This window comes from Pseudopodoces humilis, chromosome 16, assembly GCF_049639895.1.
Source record: "Pseudopodoces humilis isolate 2021_Gansu_Grassland_sample_001 chromosome 16, ASM4963989v1, whole genome shotgun sequence".
Classification (NCBI taxonomy): Eukaryota; Metazoa; Chordata; class Aves; order Passeriformes; family Paridae; genus Pseudopodoces; species Pseudopodoces humilis.
Window position 1 is genome coordinate 18,150,878 of NC_142215.1, and position 27,746 is coordinate 18,178,623.

Here is a 27,746-nt window from a genome sequence, read left to right on the forward strand (position 1 = left end):
AACTAATGAACTTACTGAGCCCCTGGCAATTACTCAGAAAAAGTTACTGAAAAAACAGCACATCTCAGGTTTATTTAATGTCTTTATTAATGATCTGAAAGCAAAAGTAAACAACAAATTAATTATGTTTGCAGATGACTGTATGCTGGAAGGTGTTGCAAATGCTGCCAAAGACAGCAAAGTCACACCGAGGGCCCTAGAGGGGTTAGAATTAACCTAGCAGGAAACAAGCCACATGTAATCCATCAGCCAAACATGGCACGGGGGGAAAAGGGCCTGAAATCCAGACATCTGTGAGGAAGGAGGGGTGTGCTGCACAAGAGCCAAGGAGGAGGATGGGAGCACCATTGGAAAGGGTTGGAAAGATGGGACATGAGCAAGGAGCAGGTTGGGTGGGATGCTGGCTCACGGCTTGTCCCGGATCAGCTTTGCACCAGAAGAAATGGAAAGCTCTTTTTCCCAGTGTTGTTGGAGTGCTGTGAGCCCTGAGGGCCAAAGGTCATCCTGATGGCCAGCTGAGAGGGGTGTGAGGTTTGCAGGGTCACTTCAGGAATACGGCCAGGGGTGGGTAACGGCAGCTTTGGGACCGAGTCACCGATTTAGGTCTGTGTGGACACCAGGAACTGGCTTTGCTCCCCCACAAGTGCCCAAGGGACCTCCAGAGATTAGCCCAGTTGGTTAGAGCATCGTGCTAATAACACCAAGCTTTGGTCCCTGCACGGGCCATTCACTTAACAGTTGGATTCCATGATCCTCGCGGGTCGCTTCCAACCCAGAATATTTTGGGATTCTGTGGCATCCTGCTTAGGCAGGAGCAGGCGGTGCCTCCGGAGCCGCCCCTCGCACCCCACGTCGGGCTCTTTCCCCGCTCCTCCCTCTCCTCGCCCGGCGGGGACAAGGCTGCTTTCAGGAGCGGCTGTGGGTGGCGAGAGCCTCTAGCCCTTTAAGAGAGAAAATTTGGTTTGTAATCTGAGCGAATTTCTCCTTTCTGACAGGCGGGAGAAGTTACAGATCCCTCCCTCGCTCCGCTTTATTAAATATAGTAGTAGCAGGAGCCCTGGAAGCAGGAGCCGGCCGAGGTCCCGGAGCTCTCCTCGCTGCTCCAGCCCCGGGGACACGATGGGTACCCGAGCTGGCATCGCCCCGCTGCTGCTGCTGCTGCTGGCCGGGCACCCCCAGCTCCTCAGCGCCGGACCCCCGGCCGGAGGTGAGTCCTGCCCACCGAGAGTGAAGGGGGGGAAATCCAGCTGGACAATCCTCCTGGGAGAGCCGGGGAACCACCGGGGAGCGGTGTGGACGTGGGTGACCCGCGGGTGCGAGCTGTCCCTCCCCGGGCCGCGGGCTGCTGTGGCCAAGCCGGCAGGAGCGCTGCGTTTTGGGGCAGGGCGTTCGGGGGAAGCCGAGGGTGGGAGGGGAGCGGCTCCCCCAGCGAGGCTCGCAGGGTGCTGGGTACCTCGCTGCGTGCTTTCCCGCAATGTGCTGCTCTGTGGGGCGAGGCTCGGAGCAGCTCCCCGGCTCCAGGGGCAGCCGGCGGGGGAAAGGCACGGTCTCTGTCCCGCCGAGCCCGGCGCCGTGCGCAGGGAGCTCGCCAGCCCTCCCTGCCCATGTTTGGCCTTGCCACGGGAACCGCCTGCGAGGGCAGCCCCTCTTCATCCTCGGCAGGACGGCCGGGGCTGGGGCGGCTGCCGGGTGTGAGTTACCCCGCCCGGCTGCCCTGAGCGCTGGGTGCCTGCGGCGAGGGGTCAGCGGCTCCCCTCTCCCACCAGCACAGCCCCAGAAGGGCTCGGGACACCCCTGGGGTGACAGAGCACCGGGGACCGGCTGGGGCTGAGGGTCCCCCCGTGGTGCCACAGGGCTCAGCAGTTCCAGTGAGACACAAGTGGAGATTTATACCCGGTTTTCCCCATGAAGCAGGAGGGTTTGCCCACCCAGCTCTTGACACAGATGTGTGTCCAGCCTCAGCATCCTGACAGCCGTCCCACAGCCCTGCTCCCTCCCCTGCTCCGTGATGCTCAGAGCTGCCGTGCTCTGATCCTCAGCAGGCTCTGTGGGTCTGGACAGAGGTCTCGTTCCACTGGGACAGGTCTGACCCTCCCGGCTGTGCCTGGGATCTGACTGGGCACTGCACTGCATCTGCAGCATCTGCAGCTTTGAAATTAAGGGAAATTAAAAAGCACTTTTATGTTCCTAACTCACCCAAAAAATAATATATCATTTCACTGAGCAGTTTCTCTTCCCCAAACTTCCCCCCAGAGACCAGGACTCTGACCAGCAGTGAGGCAGGAGCTTGCTCCCAGCAATTCCTAAGGGAATTACTGAAAACCTCCAATCTTTTGCTTCCCAGCCATCTTCTGCATCCCAGCCTGTGTCAGTGCAGGGAGAAGGATGATCCCAGAGCCCAGCCTTGTGGCCCTCAGCACCTGCAGGGCTGCTGTTGGTCTCTTGTTGTCCCTGTTCCCTCCCAGAGAGCAGGTGGCCTCTGGGACACGCTCCTTCATTACCTTAGGACTCGTTATTACTATTTTTTGTCATGTGCCAAAAGAGGAGGGTGCCTGGCAAGCTGAGTGGAAAAAAATCCCTTTTGTTAATGAACAGAGTGGTCTCCTTCCTCCCAGCCCTGGCCTTTCCATCCTGGGATGGGATTTCCCCACGTGGGTCTGAGGGCTGCCCTGGCAGTGCCAAACTCTTTCATGGTGAATGGGCTGGAGAAACCCCCAAAAAATCCCTGAAACCCCCATGGCTTTCACTGACATCTACCAACAACCCCAGCCTCCCCCCATGGCTGTAACACGGCTCTGGGGATCCATGGGCATCTCCCTGGCATCAACACGTGGGGCTGGGCAAGAAAAGGGGGTTTACACCCGTTTTTCAATACTGGGGACTGTTTCTGCACTGGGCTGAAACAGAGGTGACAGCTGTGAACCTGGGTCTGGGTAGCAGCTTCCCACAGGCTCCCTGAAGTTGAGAACATCCCTGCTGAGACCAGCAGCACTCCCATGGGCTGCCCACTGTGGGACATCCCCGTGTCTCCATCAGGGAGAGCCACGAGCAGTATGCTGAGCATGGGGCTGAGGGCTTTGGGGGTGTTTTGTGTTCCCTCCAAGCTCAGGTTCAGGAACCCAGGGCTTCTTGCCAAGCCCAGCATGGGAAAAGTCATCATGCACTTCATCAAATACAGGATTATAACAAAAAGAAAATACACTCATAAAACTTGTCCTCTTGACATCAGAGTGTGAAGCTTTAGTAAACTGTTTTTCGACAGCCTGGCTCCCCTACGGTTCCCAGAGAGGTCACCCACAGGCTGGGCTCCCCCTTCCCAAAATCCCTGTTACTGGAGGTTTGGAATGAGGGGGGAAGAGAGAATTGGATGTGTAGACTCCCCGTGAGCACCATTCACCCCAAGATTTCAGCAAGTGGGTGACAAAAATGTGACACCCTCCAAAGTTTAGGGACTTTGGAAGTTGGGGGACCCCAGAAGCAGCGATGGGGTCCTGGGGAGGCAAGTGGGATAGTGGCTTGTCCAGGATACCTGGCCATGGATTGGGAACAGTGTCTGCCCTGGGGTATCCATCCAGGACCCCTTCTGCTTTCTCCAGGCTCCTCAGCTCCACTGAGCCACCTCAGCTCTTCCTTTCCTCCACTTTTGGAAATCTGACCGATTTATTCAAACTTTCTTTTTTATGATCGCGCCACATGTTTTAAGGTCATAGCTCAAAGCAGCTGGAAAAGTTTCCAGCTGATGGGAAAGAACAGGAAAAATGCTGAAAAGGGGGAGAATGCAAACTGGTATCGTGGGAATCGGGGAGGAATATTCCTGTCTCACTCATATTTAGCAACAGAGGGCTGTGGGCAAATATATAATAAGCGCATTCCTGCAGGATTGCAGGACAGGGTTAAGCTCCCCCCGAGGAGCTCACGTCAGGTTGAAGGCTGGACAGGAGCAGGGCCTGGGAGGCGGGAGGGAATCTGCGTGCCTAAATAAAGCTCAAAGCACAGACTGTTCGCAACAGGCGTTGGCTCAGCCCAGCCTCGGCTCCCCGGGGCTGCTCCCGAGGCCCTTTCCAGGTGCTGGGCTCGGTTTGGCTCCTTTCTGGGAAGCCAGCTTCCCTCGACTGTGAGCATCACCCCCAGGTGAGGTTCCTAGAAACTCCTGTGCCCTTCCCAGCTCTCACCTGGGCTTCCCAAGCCTCGTTTGCCACCAGCCCCAAATCCCCTGGAGACACAGAGAGATGAAGGTGTCCATCAGAGCTCCCCCATCCCGAAACCAGCCCTTCCCTGAGTTGTCCCCATCGTGCCCTGTGTTGGGTTGGACAGTGCCATGCTGCACAGGGATCTGACACCCCTCAGACCAGATAAATAGATCAGAAAAAGGGAGGTCGAGTTTTAATGTTGTATTGACCAATATAGCAGAATATTGATAGATATTTTTATATGAGGATAATTATTAGTCTGTTGTATTGATAGAATATCATAGATACATTCTATAAAGAATATATACATATATGTATATAAAGAATATATACATCATATAAACATTCTATAAAGAATATTCCAAACACATTCTATGAAGTCAGAGAACCTTTCACCAAGCCTTTGCTTCTCCAAGCAGAGCTGAGAGTCAGGGCAGCACTGGACTCTGCAAAGCCAGGCTCAAATCCTTAGGAGCAGGACCGCTGTAGCTCTTCCCAACGCCAGGATGGGGACAATGCAGGTTTGCTGCCCGATTTGTCACACATTACCAGTGGTTTATCCTCAGGCCAGACCAAACAGGGCCTCTCAACTGTCATCAGGGTGGGGTGGGAGATGTTTATGCCCTGAGTTGTGGATCCCAGAGGGTGATAAATTCCAATTTTCCATCCTTTTTCCCTGGGGTGTGTCGCCCGTTGCGAGTGGCTCCGGGCAGCACCTCTGGGAGCTGCCCTGTGCCCAAGGGCTGCGCTTGGCTGCCTGACAGCCGCTCAGACAGAAAGCAGCCCGGAGCAGGACGGGCACTGCCAAAAATTGCTGGGAGTGGAGAAAGTCATGGGGCAAACAGCACGGTTTGGAGGTGGCCGGGCCCGTCATGTGCCCCCCAGACAAGGAGATGGAGAAGCAAATTCATCCATGGCCGTGACTCACTGGCTGGGGAAGGAGCTGCCGTGAGCTGTGAGTCAGCTTGGGATGGCCCTGTGAATCCCTGCTGCTACTTTTGACCAAGACTTGGCTTTCTGGAAGTTGTTTCTCCTCTTTGCCGCAGGCAGGCGAGGGAGGGAGGGTTTGGAGTCATCAGCTGCTTGTGGTGCCATCCCCAGCTGTGTTGATGGGTGCTCCCCATCCTCAACCACCTCATACCCCTGGCTTGCTGCAACACTGGCAGAAAGAGGGGCAGCAGTAGGAATTTCCCTTTCCCAGCCTCTGGCTGGGCTTCAGAAGGGCTTCAAGGTTTTCAGCATCCCATCCCACAGAAATTTCTGAGCCCACCAGGGTCATTTCCTCTGGGAGCTTGGGAGAAGAGAGGGAAGTCTCGGCCCGAGGTAGATGTGGCTGAGAAAGCCCTGGGAGGGGATGTGAGCACCCGCTTCCACACCCCCACAGCCTCCCCCCGCCAGCCGTGCCTCCACCCCCAGCTACAAATAGAGCAGGCATTTATTTTCTCGATAAACATCACCCCAGAGGATGTTTCTCATGGATGGAAAAGTCAGGGGATAGCAGGAGTGGGGAGGGGGAGGAGGAGAGGAGAGGAGAGGAGAGGAGAGGAGAGGAGAGGAGAGGAGAGGAGAGGAGAGGAGAGGAGAGGAGAGGAGAGGAGAGGAGAGGAGAGGAGAGGAGAGGAGAGGAGAGGAGAGGAGAGGAGAGGAGAGGAGAGGAGAGGAGAGGAGAGGAGAGGAGAGGAGAGGAGAGGAGAGGAGAGGAGAGGAGAGGAGAGGAGAGGAGAGGAGAGGAGCTTTCAGCTCTAGAAAGAGGGGGAAAAAAAGAAAATGCTAATTTTCTTTGCAGACAGTTTAGCATGTCAACCCCAGAGGAGCAAAAAATATCCTCTCTTTCCCCCACCCACACTGCAAACCCCCATCTCTGTCCGTGGAGACACTTTTCTCTGCCCCTCGCAGCACCCAGCATCATCAAAAGGCCATCCTGGCCCTCAGGTCAAAACACCTCATGGTGCCCTGTGAAGTGCAGGGTGCTGTGGGCGCTGTCTTACCAGCACAACTAAAGCTGAATCACCCCAATGTACACGTTTTACACAGCATTTGCACGTTTTACCACCTCTGTTGAAACATTTCCCCATCCCTGAGCACTGGGTGCTGCAATGAAGGCAAGCAGGTATCTTCTGGCAAGTTTTCAACCCTCCCGCTCGTGTTCATTCTTCCCCCACGGTTTTGGCTGATAACTCCCCCTATCCTGGCACGTCAGGAGCCACTTGACACCAGTGAGGCTGGGAAACATCAGAGCCCGGCGGCTGGAGCCGGGCCCCTCTCCGGCAGCTGTTTGTTGACACCAGGCGAGGATCTCTCCGGTAACACCGAGCCGTTCCAGGCATGTCTGTGAGCATCCTCTGGCCTGGCTCCTCCAATCCCCCCCGACAGCTCCTTCCCCTCACCGGCTCTGGGCATGAGCTTGGGAACAGGCCCTGGCTCTGTTGGACAGGCAGGGATGGGATTCGGGGATCCGCAGGTGGGATGTGCACCCAAGTGCCCCATTCCAAGATCCCCCAGCACGGGGCTGGCTGGGATTGTCCCCTCGTGTGCCACCATATGCCCTTCTGCAGCTCTGCAAGCTTTTCCTTCACTGGCTGGGAAGCAGCTGGGGCAGGGAACGCAGTGGCAGCGGGTGCCAGGATGTGCAGGGTGGAGCTGGAAAACCTGCCAGCCTGCGAGACAGGGGAAGAGGGCTTGGGAGAGAGAGAAACAGAAAGAAAAAAATAGAACAAAACCCGTCTTCAAATGGTTTGGAAACCACGTCCTCTGGGGCTGATACAATATTTCCAGGCCAACTTCTCCTGGCAGCAGGAGCCTGAGCGAGCCTGAGTGAGCCTGAGTCACGCTGCAGGGGACGGCACAAAAGCCCCATTGAGCCTCCCGCTTCCCCAAATCCTCCCACTTTCTCCCCCCGCTTCACTTCCCAGGGCAAACACTCCAAACACTGCTTCCAGCTTGGGCTTATTCCTGAAGTCCCTCCGGAGCCATTGAGCCACACATCATTAAAAGCTCCTCATCCCTGCTCCTGCTCATGCCAGACTTTGGGGCCGCTTGCTCTGGGGCCGCATCCCCCCAGCTCTTCCCAAAAGCACTGGGACCCTTGTGGGGGGCTTCAGACTGGCTCCCAGCTCCTTGCCCTCCCCTCCATGGCTCTGCATCTGGCCGAGCAGGAGAGCTCAGGAAATACCATCAGCTTTAGGGCTGTGCTTGAATCATCGTAAAACCATGCCGGATAAGCGATGGAGCTCTGGAGCTCTAGCCAAGCTTCCTGGACCCTGCTTTATGGCCTCCAGCTACCTCAGCTCCTAATGCTGCTCCATAAGGGCTGGGGAGGTGGGCAGCAGCAGGCACAGGTGCTGGCCAGGGGGTTGGGGACTGGCAGGACATGGGAGGGTACAACCAGCCCCCTCCCAGACAGCACAGAATTAGCAGGGGGCATGTTTTCCTGTCTTCCCCTGACCCCAGAGTCCGTGGGCTGTAAAAAGGCTGTTTTTCCCCAAAGCTGTCAGGCAGGAGGCTGGGGAAGGCGAGCGGAGAGCATCTGGCCAGGGAACGGGGGAGAGGAACTGGATGAATAAACACAGGGGGAGGGGTTCAAAGAGATGTGGTGCAGCCAGAGGCCACCGGGGTGGGATGGGGGAGAAGCAAAGCACCCCTGGCCAGGACTCTCCTCCCATGCCCAAAACAAGGATGATGGCACTTGTGGTGGTCGGCACACCTGGGAAGGTGACCAGCCACGGCTTTTCTGGTGGTTTTGTGGGTGCTGCTTTCCAGCAATCTCTGCTGGCCAGCACTCCTGGAAAGTGCCGGCCCCTGGGAGCCCCGCAGTGAGGGAGGGCCAGATGGAGGGTGGGAGGTGAGAACCAGAGCACTCATTCCCATTGCTGGGGTTGGAAAAGCACACACAGCCCTTGCTCAGGATGTGGGAGCAGCAGTCACTGGAATCACTGGGACTGGGGATAAAAGAAAAAGTCCTCCTGCATGCCAGGAGCTATCACAGCAGGGATGGATCTGTGCCCATGACCATGCCCATCCCATAACTCTTGAGACAGAGCCCCAAGCTTTCCTGGGGCAGGCACGAGGGGACTGTGGTGTGATCCCAAGGTCCCCACTGGGTTTGAACGCTCTTGCTGCAGACTAAACCCAGCTCATCCTCATTGCACTGGGATTCTTTTGCTGTGGAGACCCAGATGGGTGCTCAGCTCTGGTCTCGGGGCATATCTGATGGCAGCAGCCCCCCATTTGTCCCCCCGGCACACCCTCCCCTCCCCAGCAAAGCCCCAGCCAAAGCCAAGGGCTACTGTGTTTGCCTTAAACCTGCTTGCAAGCTGCTCATTTCCTTCCCTGGCCATAAATAAAACCACACCGTAAAACGAAGGGAATGTGGAACATAATGAAGCCTTTCTCCAAAAGCCCCTTGGATCCCTTCCTCCCGTGGCTCCTCCACCCTGTGTGGGGACAGGGGCAGCCCCAGCTCCGGGGGGCTACAGGTCCCACTGGGCATCAGAGAGCCAGGCTGGGGCCAAAGGAGCCTGAACCCCCAGGACCACCCAGTGTGCTGGTCCTGCCCACCCTGCCTGTGCTGGGAGTGGGACGGGAGCCTCATGCACACACTTTGGGGGGAACAGGAGGGGATCAAGCTGCTGAGCAGCATCCCCAGGGCTGGGCAGCCACTCCCGAACCTCTCCAGTGTTTGCATCTCCCTGAACCCCTCTGACGTTCACATCACCCAGCCTCTCTGCTGTTGGCATCCCTCTGAACCCCTCCAGTATTTTCATCCCCTGAACCCTTCCCATGTTCACATCCCCCCGACTCTCCAGTGTTCACATCCCCCAACCCCTCCAGTGTTCACACAGCGGGTGGGGGTTCCGCACAATGGGGCTGGCAACGGGTCACTTCACTACCTTAAATTAAAAACAAAAACAAAAACAACCCCAAACAACTCAGAGGGCCTCAAAAGCAGCTCCCGAGAAGAGAAGGAATGCAGCTGGCTGTCCTTGGGGCGGCCCAGCAGCACCCCAGCAGCAGCAGGCACAGCACCGGCACGGGGGCCGCTTGTTGGCACAGGTGGGCAGGAAAGGAAGGAGGCAGCCGGCGGCCTGGGCTGCACCAGCGGCCGCACAAGCCCGGGGCTGTTCGGGCAACAAGGAGCATTCACTCCCCGGCTGTTTTTCCACCGTCGGAAAAGCGGTGTGGCCGGGGTGGGAAGCGGCTGCGAACACAGGGAGTCTTTCAGGGGGGCGCGTGTGTCTGCACGGGGCTCTCCTGGCACCCGCTGCGGTCATTAAAGAGCTGTTTTAATGAATTCCAGGTCCCTCCCTGCAAACACAGCCGGCCACCGGCCCTGGCCCCCACCTGCCCCACCGCAGCCTGAATGGAGCCTTGTTGAGCATCCAGCCCCTCCCCGGCTCCACACCCCTATCCCCGGGCAGGGTTTGCTCCGCTCCTTCCCCCTCAGCCTCAGCGTCCTCCTGGGCCAGAGCAATGGGAGCCCCTGCAGCCCCTCAGGGGCTCGCTTGTACCCCAGACATGCCGTGCATCTCCTCCTGCACACCCAGAATGCGGCTGGCTGGCCTGTGCTGGCGCTGGGGATGCCCCACGCTGGGGTAGGAGCCTTCAAAGCATCTCCCACCCACATGTCCTCCCACACACCCAGGAGACATCTCCCTGCTCCAAAAACCCTTCGTGTCCAGTGCTGGTTCTCTATGAGCTGAGCTTTCCGAGTACTTCCCCTTTGCCTGGGCCTGGAGTTGGCTCCTTCAACCTCCTACGTGCTGGGAAGGAGGTGGGAGAAGTTTTTGTTCTGAGCTCTCTGTTAAAACACAAAGGAGAGCCCAAAGGAGCCTTGCTGAGCCTCAAGCGCTCGGAGAGCCCCCGGCCCAAAGCCCCTTGAGCGGATGGGGATCCCCCCAGGCTCTGCTCCCCCAGCCAGAAAATTCCCAGAACACACACAAAAAAAAAAAAACCCAGCAACTGGAGAGGCCAAAGCAGCCGTGTTTTGAGCTGGAGGAGCAGGGGAAGAGGGCCAAAGCGTCCTGGAGCGGCGCGTGTCCGGCGGCCGGGGCTCACACACAGCCCTCGCTTGTTCGCCGGCCCCACGAGCAGCCCAGCGCACCCGGGGCCTCACTCCCACACCCCTCCTTAGAGCTTTTGGCTCATCTCCTTGTTTTTGTCAATGCAAAAGAAAAAAACCCCAAACCCAAGTGACACTGCAGTCTATAATCTGCTGGCTGCTGGCTGGCTGCTCGGAAACTGTGACGGAGGCTCCTCTCGCCTCGTCAACGACTTTCAATCGGCTTGGCAAGGCAGGATGGTGATTTCCTGTGGGACGAAGCAAGCTGGGAATGTCAATTGTTTTTATCTGGGGTGAGTGGGACATCCGGGGTGTCCAACCCATGGCCAGGACGCGGGGATCTGTTGCTCCCTGTGACAGGAGAGGAGGGTCCACCTTGGCCATCTGCATCCAGGGATGAGGGGTACAACACTCCTTTGGTATGGTCATGGCATCCTTAGATCACTTGAGATAGGTGCTTCAGAGGCATGGGAACTCATCCTCATGGGATGATCCCAGGAGCTCCCCTGAGCCTGCCCACAGATGGGGATGGGTGCATGGAAGTCCCTGCTTGCCCCAGGGGATGAACCAGGATGGGGCATCCTGTTCTGTGGAGGCTCCTCCAGAGCAAAATGCATTTGACAAAAAACAAAACAAATCCACATTTTCTGCGTCTTTTCCAAAGTGGAGGGCAAGGAAGAGGGGAGATGGAGGTGAGAAGCTGAAGGTCCCTTGTGAAAGTGAATTGTCACAGGCCAAGTGGATTCACATCCTGGCTGGGCTGATGAGGGAGGAGGAGAGTGGCCCTGAAATCAAGCAGGAATTTGGGAACACAAACAGCAGTAACTCACATGGATCTGCTGCTGGAGAAAAATTCCAGCACCTCCTGGATCCGGGCAAGGGTCCTTCCTCCTCCCCAACACACAGCACCACTCCCTTAGGCATCCGCACCTCTGGGAGCTTTTTATTATTAGTATTTTATGAGAGAAGAAGAAAAACACTTCTGGCAGCTTTGGGAGAGTGCAGGCAGGACAGAATGTGCTGGCTGCAGGAGCTAGTGCCCCCTGGCACACTGGAAACAAGCTGGTCTTGCTGGAGCAGCCCCAAACCCTCATCCCCAGCACCCACAGCAAGACACTGCCCAGCCCTTGGGTGGGCATGGGAGCTGCTGGTGGGTCCAGCCCAGCCAAGTTTTCCCTCCCCGTGAGAGCAGCCGCTCAGTACCCAACTGAAAAACGTTTTTTTAGTTAGGGGAAGCCACTAAAATGTAGTAAAATCCCGGTGGGAGCTGGAGCACGGAGCATGCACAGGGAACCTCGACGGGAGCCAGCACATAACGTACATGGATGTCACTGGGGACCACATGTGCACACACGTGTGCTTGTGGCTGTGCAAGGAGGGACAGCAAAATTCCCTTTTCCACTGCGCCACGTCGCTCCTGCTCACCAAGCCCCAGGACAAGGCGGTGCTGAGAGCCTCAGCACCCACCACCCTTGGCCAGTGGGCAAGGCTGCTTTTGCTGGGACCATGGGAAGGAAGGAGGTCAGGGAAGGACAGAGAACAGCACAGCTCCTCTGAGTCACTGGCTGGGCTAAAGAGGACAAGGAAGCCAAAGTGCCCCATGCCAGCAGCAGGCATGAAGGCCAGGGAATGAGCAGGAACCCTGACAGCCTTGTCCTGGGCTGGGCAAAGGGCTCAGTGTTACAGCAAAGGCCAGATATTTCCATGGTGCCATTTCCTCCCTGTCCAGAACGGGTGGGGTGATGGTCCTTGCAACACCCACGTCATCCTCCCAGACCACAGGGGAAAATTGAGGCGCTTTTTTCTGCTGCCAGTGGCAGAAAATTATTTTTTGTGGTGTCCTGGATGAGGATGTCTCCCCATTCCCAAAGGGCTCAGAAGAGCTTCCCCCATGCAGGGCACTGCAGGGCTCAGCTCTGAAGAAAATGTGAAAAGCTAAAACAGAGCGCTCCAACTCTGTCCCTGCCACACCAACTTTTGCCATCACCTCTACAGATGGTCCCCTTCCAAATGCCTCAGTGACTGTGGCTGTCCTGCAGGGTTGTCTTTCCACTTGCTGCACCACCCTGTGAGCAAAGCCTGCATTCCCCATTCCCACCCTGGTCATCCCACAGAAATTTGGGCAAGAGGAAAATGCAACCAAGGAAGCAGTTGTAAGAGCAGATGTGGGTGTTTATACCCAGACCTCACTGTGCAGAAGATTGGTTTCACGCCAGCATCCAACGTCCACCCCTGCGTCCTCCAAAAGAGATCAGGGGCTGGGACTCTGAAAGCCAAATTCCTATTATTGTTTGCCCATGACATCTCAGCAAGACAGATCTGGGACTCCAAATGTAAGGGTAGGTTGGAAAGTGGGTGGATCTGATAAGTGCTCTAGTAAAGCACAGCAGGAAAACTTCACATATAAACTCCAGCAGAGTCTTGACTACATATGGACTGAAAATGTGCATTTGCCCCCCATCCCTGACCTATCCTCCCCAAACATTTCCAGTTTGCAGGGCTGGAGTGTTTACGCTTAAGCACAGAGTTTTGCCACAGGCTGAGCTGGAGCCAAGCAGGATGGGTGGCTGCACACCCCAGCCACACACATTTAACGTGTGTGAGATGCACATGCATGCATTGAGTCAGCCAAAAACTAAAAGTGCTCTAAAATTAAGCCTCGCCACTCCCTGTACTCTTAATCCTGCACTCTCCTGCCTCTGCCCTGTGACACAGTCTGTCATTTCATGACCACATGCCATTGAGCTGAGTCCTCCAGGGCTGATGTATATTGAGTGTTGAACACGTTCCAGATACATCTCCAGGCGCCCACTTTGAGCCAAGGTTTCCGTACACTCTCACATCCACATATGGATCACTGGCACTCATGTTTATTCCTCCAGCACTGAGAAGAAACACAATTTCTTTAATCAGAAGGTGCTGAGGCCCTGGCACAAGTTGCCCAGAGAAGCTCTGGCTGCCCCATCCCTGGAAGTGTCCAAGGCCGAGTTGGACAGGGCTTGGAGCAACCTGGGATAGTGGAAAATGTCCCTGACCATAGCAGAGGATTTGGACTAGATGAACTTTAAGTTTCCTTCCAACCCAAACCCTTCGAGGATTTCTTTAGGAAAATCAGAAAAACAGACTGCCCTAAGGGTATTTTTAGGCTGCTGGACTCCAGCAACCTGTCAGATGGCAAACAAGGGAAGGGCTGATGGATGAGCTTGGGAGTCTCCATAATCACAGCACCCACCCGGATGGGGCTTGCAGGAAGTGTCCTTCCCTGCCTGACCTTTCTCTCTTCTCTCCCCAGCCTCTTTCTTTGGGGACAGCTTCGTGGAGATGCCTCTGGCAGATGCCTCGCGCACAGTGCGGCTGCACCTGCAGCTGTTCACCAGCCAGGGGAATGGGCTGCTCTTCCTGGCTGCTGGCCAGCCCGACCACCTCCTGCTCCAGCTGCAAGCCGGCCGCCTGCAGGTACGCACCCCAGTCCTCTCCCCAGGCTGGGGTCTCTGTGTCATGGTTTTCATCCAGTGAGAGGATGACGGGGCAGCCCAGCTGGCAGGACCCCTGACAGGGAATGCCAGTAGTACCAGAGGAAAGCAGACACAGTCTTGGAAGATTTGGTTAAATACAGAGAAACAGGCTCCATCTGGGGAAGCAACTCACCCACTGTCTGGGTGATGCTGGGGGTGGTCATGGGGGCACCGTGACACTGGCACCCCATGTGCATTGCATGGTCAGACACAGTGCACAGCACCCTCAGGTGTGAGGAGGTGAGACAACAGGATCCAGGGAAAGAAGTTCCCAACTGGAACATGGGAAGCAATCAAGACAGAGCAATAAAATTCCCTGTTGTGGTTATGGTGTTGGCATCCACCACGAAGGAGAAGAGCAGGGAACATCAGAGGCACACATCCTGCCTCTCCTGCAGCCTGGGCTGGGCTACCAACCACATTAAACCAAAGCCGAAGAGCCAGAGGTGTCCCTAATGCAGGCCATGAGTCTCCAACATGTGTCTCAGCTAACCCTCTACTTAGGCAGGCTCCAGGCTGCTGCCCACGAGGAGCAAAGCCTGCTATTTCCCCTGCCAGTTCCCAGGAAAGGGCTGGAAGCAGCCCAGGTTGCAAGGTCGGAGGGTAGTGAACAAGATAGAGCAGGGGAGGAGAAGACAGCATCTGGCAGGGCTGCTCTGTGAGGGGAGAGGAAAAGCCCAGTTGTGGGACTGAGAGATGGAGGACCCTAGCCCTGAGACTGGGGTTTGCTGAGAATGAAAAAGGAGAGAAATTCAGAGAGCAGGACAAAGAGGGCAGGCCCATGGGGGGGAGGATGAAGGAGGAGCACATCCAGAGGTGGAGGAGTGAACCGAGGGACCTGGGTGTGGGTCCATGCTTCAGCAGGTGTTACTGGAAGGTGGAGAGGTCTCACTTGAGCTGAGGATTTTGTGTCTTTCCCTGCAGGCCAGGCTGCAGTTGGGCTCAGAGGAGGCGACCTTGCAGTCCCCGGCAGGGCTGCAGCTCAATAACCTGGCAGTGCACAATGTGGAACTGCTGGTAGAAGATGGCAGGATGATGCTGACCGTCGATGGCCTCTTCAACAGCTCCACAGACGTTGCAGGGCCAGCGAGGGAGCTGGACATCCAGTATGGCCTCTTTGCCGGCGGGACAGGCAGCCTGGACCTGCCGTACCTTGCCGAGGCCAGCCCTCCCTTCAGGGGTTGTCTTCACTTGGTGACATTCAACGGCCTGGATGTCCTCTCTCATCTGTCTCCTGACGGCAGCTCCAAGACCTTCTACCATATCCAGGAAGGGTGCAGCACACAGTTCTCTGCAGAGCCCGAGGACCCCTTTGGGTTCCCAGGGCCACACTCCTACATTGCTTTTCCCACTTGGGACGCAAGGCAGGAAGCAACGATCGAGTTTGTGATAACGACGAGCATCACTCAGGCACCCCTCATCTACCACGCAGGGCTGGAGAATGACTTCTTCTACCTGGAGATCTCCAATGGGCGCCTACGAGGGTTTGTGGAGAAGGGGAACGGCGTCATCGTCCTGCACAACAACGTCTTCATCAGCGACGAGCAGCAGCACTACGTCAAAGTCCACACAGACATCCACAAGTTTGAGATACTGATAGATTACTATGCTTCATCCACATCCAACCGGGGCATCAACAACTACCTGGACCTTCAGGGAAACCTCTTCATTGGAGGTATGGATGAAAAAGCTTTGCAAAGGCTGAGGGAGCACCATCTTTCTTTCATCTCATTGTGGACCATGACCAACCACTCATTTGTTGGCTGCCTGGAGGACCTCCGGATAAACCTGCAGAGGAGGAGCCTGCAGGATGCCGTGATCACAAAGGACATCACAGCAGGCTGTGGGAAGCAGGACCACTACTGGGACTATGAGGAGGTGTATGAGCAGGATGAGGCATCCACCTCCCCACCTCCAAATGGCTTTTCGGGAGCACCAGGTCTGGTGGTGGAACCATGCCGGCCCGACAGCAGCTTCCCACCCACCTTTGCCAACATCAGCAGGCTGCTGCACGTCAGCCCCCTCATCGTCTCTGAAGGGGGCGTGGCCTACCTGGAGTGGAAACACGCCCAGCCAACGGTAGACTTGAGCCTGGCCAACATCCGTCAGTCCCAAATCCTCTTCAGCATCACCAGTGACCCCCGGCATGGCCAGCTGGAGCTGGACATTCCTGGGTCCAGGAGCAGAAGGAAGTTCACCTTGTTAGACATTGTGAATAGGAAAGTCAGGTATATCCACGATGGCTCCGAGGGGCCCATGGACCAGCTGATGCTGGAGGTGACAGTGACCACCCAGCAAGGGGTCCCAGAGTGCCTGCGGCAGGGGCAGGTGTACCTCCTGCCCATCATGATCAACCCTGTCAACGATGCCCCACAGGTGATCTTTCCCCGTGGGAACCAGATGACAATCCTGAAGCACACACGGAAACACCTGACCACCGACATCCTGCAGGTCCTGGATGACGATTCATCCTGCGATGACCTCGAATTCCAGCTGCATGGACAGCAGATGGAGGAGGGTTACGTGGAGTTAGACTTCCACCCTGGAGTGCCCATTGAAGAGTTCTCCTGCAGGGACCTGGAAGCTGGCAATGTAGTCTATGTGCACCAGGGTGGGACAAACTTACAGCTCACCTTGCAGGTGAGTGATGGCACAGTCCCGAGCCCCACTGCCACCCTGAGGATCCTCGCCATTGATCCTGACATCCACCTGCTCAATAACACCGGCCTTTCCCTCTCCCAAGGAGGGGCCGCACTCATCACCACGGCCAACCTGTCAGTGGAGACGAACGCTGTGGAACAACAGGTCTCCATCCTGTACGTCCTCACGGAGCCTCTGAAGTACGGTGAGGTCCAGAAACAAGGGAGCATGGGAGCGGAATGGAAAAAAGTTGAGTCCTTCTACCAACAAGACCTGGAGCAAGGGCGCATCCAGTATTTTAGCACAGACCCAGAGCATCGTCTCGAAGACAGCGTGGAGAAGGTGAGATTCAAAGTCCAGGTGGGGCAGAAGCTCTTGCCAAACAACACCTTCCTCATAAGGATTAAAAGAGCCACCATTAAGATGAGGACCATGGCTCCCCTCCAGATGAAGAATAAGCGGCACAGAAATATCACCAACAAGGAGCTGGAGGCAATGTTGGAAGATCCAAACTCTGCCCCAGTTCCCTTCCACTACATGATCATCCACGCTCCCAAAAAGGGAAACCTGGAGCTGCTTGGCAACAGGCTGACTGAAGGCTTTGGATTTACTGAAGAGGACCTGCAGGGAAACCACCTGAGCTACAGCGTGACCATCAGGAACTCCCAGCAAGCCGAGGACTTCTTCCAGTTCCGTGTCCACGCCGGTGAGCAGCACTCGCCCATCTATACCTACAGAATTAGCATCGGTGGGGACCCTGATGCACCAAATTTGACCAACGTGCTCCTGACGGTGCCAGAAGGTGGACAGGCCGTCATCTCCAAGGATCACTTGTTTGTGCAGAGCATGAACAGCATGGACTATGTCTACGAGGTGATTGAGGGGCCAGCACATGGGAGGCTGGCCTGGGCTGCGTCCCATGGTTGGGCCTCCAGAGAGGAGATCACGGAGTTCACCAATGACGACATCCTCCAGCGGCGGTTGCTGTACCAGCACGATGACTCCGAGACACTGGAGGATGATATCCCCTTTGTAGCCATCAAGCAGGGTGAGGGCAGCGCTGAGTCCGAGGCTGAGGAGGTGAGGGGCGTTTTCAGGGTCTCCATCCAACCCGTCAATGACCACAGCCCTGTCCGGGCAGTGAATAGAGTCTTCAACGTGGTGCGCAACGGGCAGCACCTGCTGACCACTGACGACATTGCCTTCACTGACAAGGACTCCGGCTTCTCCGATGCGCAGCTGGTGCTGACCAGGAAGGATATCTTATTTGGCAGCATTGTGTCTGTCGATGACAGAAGCCAGCAGGTCTATCGATTCACACAGGATGATTTGAGGAAGAAGAAGATCCTCTTTGTCCATTCTGGGGCTGACCGGGGCTGGATCCAGCTACAGGTCTCGGATGGCCTCCACCAAACCACAGCCCTCCTGGAAGTGCAGGCATCAGACCCCTACATCAAAGTGGTCAACAACACTGGACTGGTCATCCACCAGGGCACCCAAGGGGGCATTGACTCCTCTGTCCTCAGCCTGGAGACCAACATGGACATCAGGTCAGATGAAGAGATACGGTTCCTGATAACCACCCCCCCAAGGTGGGGGACTGTGCTGAGAGGGGAGCAGCCGGTCATGGCCTTCTCACAGAGGGACCTGCTGGCAGGAGAGATCTCCTACCACCACAATGGGAGCAGGAACACCCAGGATGAGCTCCAGTTCACTGTAGAAGCAAATGAGGTGGCAGTGGAGGACACACTGGCCATCAGCGTGTTCTTGGATACCCATCCCAGCCCCCTGAGCATAGTCAACCATAAGGAGATCTATGTTTTCCAGGGGGAAGCGGCTGGGATCAAGGAGGAGGACTTACTGGTGAGTATCCCCTTCTCTAATCATTCCCCATGCCTGCATGATTTCCCTGGTTTGATGGCCACCCATGGGACTCCATTTTACTGCCATCTGCTCAGAGCCAAGACCTTGTGTTCTTGTTAGGCTTTGCCCAGGGGCAAAGAGGGCTGCAGGCATGGCCTCAGTAAGGTGGTTCTTGCAGTTCATCCCACAGCAAAGCTTTGAGGGATTGATTGCACAGCAGGTGAGCTGTGGCGCAGCCCAGCTTCAGTTACTGGCCCTCCCACTCATGCCTTGTCTCCTCCACACTCCCAGGTGACCCACGAAGAGATAGCTTCCCGAGACATAGTCTACCTGGTGAGCAGCCCCCCAGCCTCCGGCTTCCTGGCAATGCTTCAGCACAGCCAGGATGTGAACGAGCAGCCCAGCCTGGACCCCATCCAGTCCTTCACCCAGGAGGACATCAACAGTGGCAGAGTCCTTTACCTCCACTCCAAGCCCAAGGAGGAGCGTGACCGGTTTGTCCTGGACATCACAGCCCGCAGTGCAGACCCTCTGGAGGGAGTGGTGGTCAGCCTGATTGTGCTCCCCATCACCGTCCCCTTGGATGTCCATAACATCACGGTGCCAGGAGGTGGCTCTGCCACCATCTCCTCGAGCATCCTCCACATTCCCAACGCCTACTACCCAGCTCTCGGCATGCAGTTCAGCGTGCTCGAGCCCCCTCGGTTTGGCACCCTCTGGAGCAGCCAGCAGCCGGAGCAAGGCGGGCTGCACAGCTTCACCTGGAGTGAGGTATAGCACCCACGGGCACCCACCTGCCCAGCAGGCTGCTTTCCCCAGAGTTTGGGGAGAGCTCGGGGCAGGCTTCACCCCCCCAGCCACACTGGGAGGTTGGGGAGGCTGCAGGAGTCTTCTCCCCATCAGAAGGGATGGAGGCGTTTGGGCGTGATGGGTTTGCTCTGCAGCCCCTGGGGATACAGGGTGGAGATGCAGGCAGAGCACCCGTGCTGGGCTCCAGGTCTGCTTCCCAAAGAGACCCCTCTCCTGTCCTGTGGATCCACCCCGCAGGGTTGCTCCTGAGCCAGTGGTGGGTTGCCATCCTCCTCCCAGGATGGTTCACGATCCCCTCCCCAGAGGGGCCGGTGGCCTGTGTCCTCCATGGAGAATCACCCGGCCCTTGCCCCGCAGGTGGAGAACCAGCAGATCCAGTACAGGCAGGATGGTCCCCGATCCCTGACTGACAGTTTCACCATCCTGGCCAACGCCTCCGAGGTATCCCGACAGAGCCATCCCCGGACTCTCTTCATCACCATCCTGCCCCGCAGCACCAAGGGGCCGCGGCTGAAGGTCAACGCCGGTTTGCAGGTAAGGGTGGGACACCACGGGGACGGGCTGCCAGCCCAGCGTGGAGACCCCCGTACACTCGTGCTAACTCGCTCCGGGGAGCTGGGGCTCTGCAGGGCCGGGCTGCCTCCCAGAGGCGGGCCACGGCGAATGGGGAAAGGTGGAGCGTTTTCCCGACGGGGCGAGGCTCTGGAGGAGGCGGGGAGCAAGCTGTGCCCGGCCCGCCCCGCCGCTGATGCGGGGATCGGCCGCGAGGTGGGAGCATCGCCCCGCGGGCCCAGCGCTGCCACGGCGGCAGCGGCGCCTCCGCAGCCCCTGCTGAGGGATAATCCCCGGCAGCTCCGGGAGTAGCTTGTCCACGTTTCGCCAACGCAGGCTGGAATTACTCAATCATCTGGGCAGCTTTCACACCTCTCTTTACGTCCATCCCAGAAAAGGGCAGTAGGGAAGAGGTCTCACCTGCTGCTGAACTCCCACCTTCTGCTTCCAACACCTCCCTGTCCCATTCGGGGTCTCTAATGCAAAATTCCAGCAAAGAATTTAGTGGAAAACACGGAACCACAACCATACCCCCCACCGCCCCTGCACCTACTGTCACTATCCCGGGATCTCTGCAGCTGGCAGCTGGAAAGCTGTCTATCCATCGGGATCATCACACAGTTGCCTTGGGAAGGGTTCTGGGAGCCTGGACTGTGGAGAAGATGCCCAAGGGGAGGGGGCTGCCCTGCCTAGCCCCAGAGACAGCCATTTTGAAGGATACCAGCAAAGTTTGGGAGGTACCCCCAGCCCCAGCTCTGTGCCTGCCCCAGTTTTTCCCCTCCAGCCCAGGAAGTTTCCCACCAAATCCCTTTTGTAGAGCTGCCTCACCTGGGCCAAAATTCAGGGAGAAGTTGACCCCTCGGCTGCTGGGCTCGGGCCAGCCCCTTTTCCCCACTCCAAACATCCAGTGTAAGCATGGCCTTCCCTCCCTCCCAGCCATCATGCTAAGAATAAGGGTGAAAAGACAGAAAAACCTCCTAAAAATAAACTCTGAGGCAGCAGCTTGTCTGCCTTTCCATGGGAATCCCTTTGCACCCTGGGAAGAGTAACCACAGCTGCCCAGAGGAGCTCTGGAGCTGGGAAAGGCTTCCTTCCCCCAACGGGAATGATAGGAGAGGCCTGGCCCTGCTGTGTTTGTGCTCTGCTGGGGGATGACTTCAGTGTTTAAAGGTCAGGCCAGGCCCGGGAGAGGGATTGCACAAAGGTTTCCAGGGATGCCGAGTCCTCGCAGGGCTGGGAGACAACAGGCTGGGTCTAGCCACCAAAGTGGAGCCCCTTGGGAAGGAGCAGCAGGTTTTGGGCTGGATCTGAAGGAGGGATGGCTGGATGCCACCAGTAGAGACGCTTCCACCGCCGCCCTAGAGCACACGGCCACGCTCCCGGCCCTGCTCCGCCGCCTCCCTGCATGCTCTCCCCGCGAGCAGAGGCGACACGGAGGCTGAGCAAACACAATAAGCCCAGCAAGCGAGCGCAGGAGCCAGGCGGAAGGCTTTAATAATTCAGGGAGGATGAGGAGCGTGGAGAAATGGGTCAGCTCCCGTGGCGCGGGCTCTGGGCGGGGAGCAAAGCTACTCCAGCCACTCTGATTGTCCCTTCCCAGTGGACAGCGATGCCCTGGGGCTGCCAGTCCCCCCCTGCTTTGCCCACAGGGAATTTTCTTTGGCTCCAAGCCCCCCATTGTGATTGCAATTCCAACTGCTGTGGGTGCTGGGAAGACAAAGTAGCCCTAAAAACTCAGGGCATGAACAGTGAAGCTCCTGTCCTGGCTGTGTCCAGCAGCACTTCCCCCACCCTGCCTCTCCAAAGCTGTGTTTTCCAGCCTGCCTCTGCCATCCCGTGGGGACTGCTGAGGGATTTCGTTTCTCTTTCGGCACCCACACCCACTCAAGCAATGTTTTGGGTTAGGCCAGCTGAAAACAGCAGAAAAGAGCTCAGCCAGCAGAGCACCTCCTCCAGCGCCTGCCTGGGTGTTGTCTTGCAGATTCCCAAGATCCCAACCTCATGATTCTGTGGGATGCTGCACATCCCACGTGAGCCATGGCACGGCTCCATCCACGCACCCCACAATTTCCAGGCATCCTAAGGGCAAAGGGCAGCTCTGGGCTGTTTGGGCAGAACCTGTTTGGCAGCACAAGGTTCATCCCTGTGGTCTGCCAAGATGGAGATGTGGCACAGGGTCACGAGCAGGGAAAATTATTGCCTCCAGCTGCAGATGGGACACACCAGGGCTTTGGGGTGGCAGTGATCCCACAGGAGGGTCAGCACCACTGGATGGGAGGAAGTGGTCCTGGGAAGTTCGTCGGTGGCTCTGAAATCAGCTACATATTTGTCATTCCTGGAGGGTTTTCTGGGACAGGGGACCTTGCTGCAGCCTTGTGAGGGGGTGGTGGGACCGGGATGGGAGCAGGAGCGAGGAGAAACACCCAGCCAGGGAGAGACAGGGCTGCTTGTGGTCACGTGTACCCAGAAGCAGCTTGTGCACCCCACTAAAACCCCTTCCCTGCAAAGCAAGGTCTCAAAGGCACAGCCCCTGCTGCAGGAACCGGGGAAACTGAGGCACCCTTGCCCTCCAGCACACAGCGTGCAGAGGCACAGACCCAGCTGTGTGGCACGTGCTGGCAAACACGGCAGCGGTGACGCGGGGCTGGGAAGAGGCCAGATGATGGAGGCATCACCCGGGACACAGACAAGGCGCCCTTGTTGGGCTGGGATGTGCTCTGGCACCCAGCAGAGTGGGCTGAGCTGGGATGGGAAAAAGAAGAGAGGTGCCAGGGGTATCACAGGGGGGTTACAGCCTCTCCCTGTCCCCCAGCTGCGGGAAGGAGCCACGGCTGTTCTCAGCCCCCACATCCTGAGTGCCGAGGATGAGGACTCCGCAGCGGACGAGGTGACCTATTCCATCCAGCCCCCAGCCAACGGGAAGGTTGTGCTGAGGTCAGCGCCCGGTGCTGAAGTCCAGAGGTTCACTCAGGCCCAGATAGACAACGGCCTCATCCTCTTCGTGCACCAAGGTAGGGCAGGACTGAGGTGCCTCAGGCCCCCTGCACCACCCCAGGGTGATGGGGACACTGTGCCACCACAGGGAATGCCAACCCCATCCCTGGTCCAACACTCTGACAGGTTAATGGGGAGCTGCATCTCCTCTGGCCCCAGAAAATGCCCAGGTCTGTGCTTTCCACAGGACCCCTGGATGGCGGCTTCGCCTTCGATCTGTGGGATGGCGAGAACCTATCTCCTGGGCACTTCTTCCTCATCAGGGCCCAGAGAGAGCCCATCATCAGCCTGGCCAGGAAGCAGAGCCTCACTGTCTGCCCAGGTGGGTACCAGCACGTTCCCCATTCTCCCAGCTCAAATGGGGCCCCCTTGGACCTCCTACCCTTGCCCAAGCACTGCTGAGATGCCCCTGGCGGAGGCTGCAGGTGGGTGGCAAGGTGACTGGTTGAAATCCATACTGGATGTGTTTTCCAGGTGCCCTGCAGCCCATCACCAGCCACAACTTGCAGGCAGTGAGCAACAGCCCCACCAGCTCCACCACTCTGTACTACAGCATTGAGCAAGCCCCACGCCTGGGCAGGCTGACCACCTCACAGGGGGAGGAAATCAGGAACTTCACCCAAGCCCAGGTGAGACTTCAATTCCTCCCGCCCCTCAGAACCCCAAACACAGCCCTTCATCACCCCTCACCACAGCATGGGGGTCCCAGTCTGAGCCCACTGCCACCACAGGCATCTGATCCCAGGCAGGAGGCAACACAAGGCTCCAGCCCTGCTGTGACTTTCTCAGCTCTGCCAACAGCTGTTAAGAGGGATTAAGAGCTGCTGCCCCAGCCGTGGATTTAGCACTGGGGGAGGCTGAGGGAGCTATAATCCCTTTTCCTAGGCCATCTCCCTGCTGCAGAGACAGCCAGCCTGGCTGCTGCTGAAGGGAAGAGCCAAGCATGGTTTTTTCACTCCTGCTCTGAAAAAATTTGGCTCCCATGGGGACAAATTTTGCGGGGCCCAGCAAGGGTCTTATTTTATTCCATCACTGAGAGACACATAAGTTTATCCTCCCTGGAAGCTCCTCTGTGCTATGCTTACCCTTGGAGGATGCTGAACAAGCTCAACCCTTCCTCTGAGCCTCTAACTAGTGTCTCTAACTGCAGGGAGAAACATAGAGTGACAGAATAGTTTGGGTTGGAAGAGAGATCACCTTGTTCCCCCACCACAGACAGGGACACCTTCTACTATACCAGGTTTTTCATATCCTGGTAAAGAAACACCATGAGCTCTCCATGGTCACTACCATGCCACGCTTAGTGAAAAATCCCCATTTCTTACCTAATTAGAGCTTGGTTGCTCCATCTTAGAGTCAAGATAGGAGCTGATCAAGGATTTTTTTTTAATTTTCAGGTGGACAGCAAGCTGATTTTCTACCAGCACAAGATGCCAGGCAAACCCTTCTGGCTGGCCCAAGATGCCATCCGCTTCCGTGTGGTCACTCCCACGACCATCTCAGATTCTTTCATCCTCCTTGTCCTGATCTCCTTCGAGGAAAATTGTCCCCAGCGCTTGACTCAGCTTTGGAAAAACGCAGGTAAGGGTAGGATGGAGAAGCATGGGACAAACCAGCTCTTCAGAAGGGCTTGTTTCTCTGAAGAAGACACCACTTTGTTGTTTTCCATGGCTGATACATTACATCAGACATCTAAAACTGCATCCAATTCCTTCCATCGTTGCATCAAACTCTCACCAACTTTCAGAAGTTGATTCTTATGCCTTTTCTCTCCAGGTCTGCAGCTCACAAGGGCTCAGCAGGCTGAGATTGACACCTCGATGTTGGATGCCTCCAACCTCCTGAGCCAAATCCTGGTCCCTGAGAGGGCTGGATATGATGTTGTCTTCCTGGTGACGGAGCCACCAGCTCATGGACAGCTCTTGGTGGCCGGCGTGCCTCTGGAGCAGTCACGGCCCTTTTTCCTGCAGTCAGACCTGGCAGTGAGGCGTTTGGTGTACGCCCATGGTGGGGACAGCATCTCCAAAGACCATTTCAGTTTCAAGGCTTGGCTCCAGCCCCGGGAACAGCAATCTGTCCGTCCTCCACAGGATGGGGTGGTCATCTCTGAAGCATTCAACATAACAGTGACCAGCAGCACCAAGTCACCGCGGGTGGTGAAGCAGCAAGAAGTGCTGCAGGTCCCATCAGGCTCCGTGGTCACCTTGTCACAGGAGTACCTGGATGTGGCAGACCCAGTGGTGTCCCCACAGGAGATGGTGTACAGTGTCCTCCAGAGACCCCTCACTGGCCACGTGGCCAGCGCACACAACCCACGGGAGCCCATCAGCCACTTCACCCAAGCGGATGTCAATGCCGGCCACGTGGTCTTTGTTGCTACTGGGAGCCGTGCTCCAGGCTCCTTAGTCCTGAGCCTCTCCAGTGGCCCCCACCCACCTATCCAGACTTCACTGGAGATTGAGGTGCTGCCTGGTCTGAGCACCACTGCCAGCCCGGCACTGCTGGAGGTGCCCCAAGACCTGAACAGGGCCCTCGTGTCCCACCATCACCTGCTGGGTGCCGCCCCACAGGGGGCAGGCAATGTCCTGTACAGGATCACCAGGGACCCCAGGTTTGGACAGGTGCAAGTCAACCAAAAGCCATCACGGGGCTTCTCACAGAAGCAGCTGGATCGCAGGGAGGTGACATTCACCTTCAGTGACCTCAGGTCACCTGAGGACGACTTCCAGTTCGTTGCCATTTCGCGGGCAGGAAACAGGACCGGGGTGGTGAACGTGACTGTCCGTGCTGCAGTGAAGAGCCGAGTGGGCAGTCTGTGGCCCCGAGGCACCACAGCCCTCCTAGACACCAGTGTCCTCGATGCCAGTGAGCTGGCCAACCACACCAAGAGCATCCCAGTCTTCAAGGTCCACAGGGCGCCCCGTGCCAGCCGTCTTGTGAGGGTATCCAGGGATCCAGGACAGCCCACCTCCCCGATCGAAACCTTCAGCCAGAGCGAGCTGGAGCAAGGGCTGGTGGGGCTGGAGGTGCTGGATGCTGGGGACGCTCACCAACCCCTGCAGAGGGACAGCTTTGTCTTTGAGCTGGTGGCTGCCGGTGTGCCACCAGGGCTGGCATCCCTGGAGTACAGCATCGAGCCCTACAATGCCTCAAAATCCTATGGTGTCACCCTGCTCACGGTCCCGCTGGCACCCTCACCCCGAGTGCCCCATGGCACGGTGTGGAGCAGCCCCAATGCCAGCGAGCTGGGCATGCCCCCCACTCCCTGGTTGGCCCCCAGTGCCACCACGAGCCCCAGCCCTGGGGCGGGGGGAACCTTCCTCAGCTTTATCGAGGCCAATATGTTCAGCATCATCATCCCCATTTGCCTCATCTTCCTCCTGCTGGCCCTCATCTTGCCCCTGCTCTTCTACCTGCACAAGCGCAACAAGACGGGGAAGCACCACGTCCAGGGCACTCCCGCCTCCAAGGCCAAGAACGGGGCCGTGCCAGACCATGAGACCTTCCGGAGGACAGACCCCAGCCAAAACATCCCCCTAACGACTGTCACCACCCTGGAGGGCAAGGGCACGGCTTCCCCGCCCTCAGGGGCACCTCCAGACCCCGAGCTCCTCCAGTACTGCCGGACTTCCAACCCCCCCCTGAAAAACAACCAGTACTGGGTGTGAAGGGCTCAGGTGCGGTGGCACGAGGCCACCTGGGCGTCCAGCCCCTCCTGCAGCACCACCAGCCACCTCCTCCCGGCTCTCCTCCTCCTCCCTGGGAGCTGGTATCCCACAGATGCAGGAGGGCCCTGGAGACACAGGGGCTGCTGCTCCAGCCCACCTTGTAGCCCCGCATCTCCTTTGGGCAGGGCAGGGGGACACTGCATAAGCAATTGGGGACAGGCAAAATTCCTGAGCATCACTGGGAATCGCCGACTTTGGGTGCTCATTTGGGCCACCTGATGGAGGCCACAGTGATGGGGGGCACCTGATGACACTGGCCCCCACAGAGTCACCCAGGCTGGTCTAGTGGGGGCTCCTCTGAAGCCATGGTCACCACAGGGGAGCTTTTCACAGCTCTTGGTGAGGGGGGATGAGGAGCAGCTTGTGCTGAGTCAGGCTGGGGATGAAGCTGCCCAAATTCCCCAGGGCTAGGAGGGCTTAGACACTGGAGCAGAGGCTCGGAAAATATTCTGTGGCCAACGCCAGGGGAATTTAGGAGTCCCCACCCACTTGGAAAAATACCCGCCTCGCTCTTTCTCTACTTGCCGTGTGCTGCATGAAACCAATTGCACAGAGCCCGGGGGGGTTGCACAACAGGTAGAATGTCCTTGGCAGGGAGGGATGGCTGGAGCTCACCTGGGCAGTGTGAAACCAAAGAAGAGAACAGAGAAACAGAGCCAGCACGGTTTTCCACTGTATAACTCCAGTATGGCAGAAGTAAACAGAATAAAGTGCCTTTTCCGAGGTGCATCACTGTTTTCCTAAGCTGTCTCCTTTGCCAGCCCTGTTTTAAGCTGCTGGGCGACATTTGAAGGTAATAGACCATATTCTGGGCTCTTGCTCAAATTTTCCCCAGCCTGGAGTCCTAAAAACTTAAATAGAAACTGTCTGAGGGAGGGCAGAGGAAAAACTGAGCGCTGAGCTCAGGATGGGACCCAACAATAATACCCTGCACTGCTCCAGCTGGGAATCTCATCACAGGGCACATCCTGCTCACACATGTCTGATGGGAAGCTGACATGAGCCCCCAGGGACCACAGGGGACCACTTGCACCCCTCTCACCCAAGATAAAATCCACCACATGATCCCTTCCCAAGCAATGACTCTGTGTGGTCCCACTCCAAGGCTGTGGCAGAGATGGGATGTTTGCCTGGATCATGCCAGCAGCTTTCCTGGCTGTGTTTATGGGTTTACCTTTTCTGAATAGCAAATCACACCTGCCCTGCTTCAGCTGGTGCTGGCACATCTCATGGGCACCCAAAGCCATCGGGGTACAGGCAGGCACCTCATGTCCCCACATCCCACAGGACAGGGCACGGTGGAAACTTGGCATCTCTGAGCCTGTTTGGTCCAAGGGGGAGGCTGATGGATGTCTGCTCCTCACCTCCAAAACCTTCCTCCTGCCTCATCTAGTGG

General features: G+C 57.1%; 1 protein-coding gene across 1 annotated transcript; it reads left to right on the forward strand.

Annotated features, from left to right (window-relative positions):
• Positions 1-987: 987 nt before the first annotated feature.
• On the forward strand, positions 988-27,094 carry CSPG4 (chondroitin sulfate proteoglycan 4). Its single transcript, XM_014251217.2, has 10 exons — positions 988-1,207; positions 13,541-13,704; positions 14,688-18,266; positions 18,558-19,037; positions 19,434-19,610; positions 22,441-22,639; positions 22,810-22,944; positions 23,097-23,251; positions 24,020-24,203; positions 24,399-27,094. Exons 1-10 carry the CDS (start codon positions 1,120-1,122, stop codon positions 26,288-26,290), a joined length of 7,053 nt encoding a protein of 2,350 aa, XP_014106692.2. The 5' UTR covers positions 988-1,119; the 3' UTR covers positions 26,291-27,094.
• Positions 27,095-27,746: the final 652 nt, after the last annotated feature.

Excerpts from the sequence above, each read along its gene's own strand:
- CSPG4 (XM_014251217.2), top strand. The coding sequence starts at position 1,120 with ATGGGTACCCGAGCTGGCATCGCCCCGCTGCTGCTGCTGCTGCTGGCC. Across the intron at positions 18,267-18,557 it reads TCAAGGAGGAGGACTTACTG|GTGACCCACGAAGAGATAGC; the intron begins GTGAGTATCCCC and ends CCACACTCCCAG. Across the intron at positions 19,038-19,433 it reads ACAGCTTCACCTGGAGTGAG|GTGGAGAACCAGCAGATCCA; the intron begins GTATAGCACCCA and ends CTTGCCCCGCAG.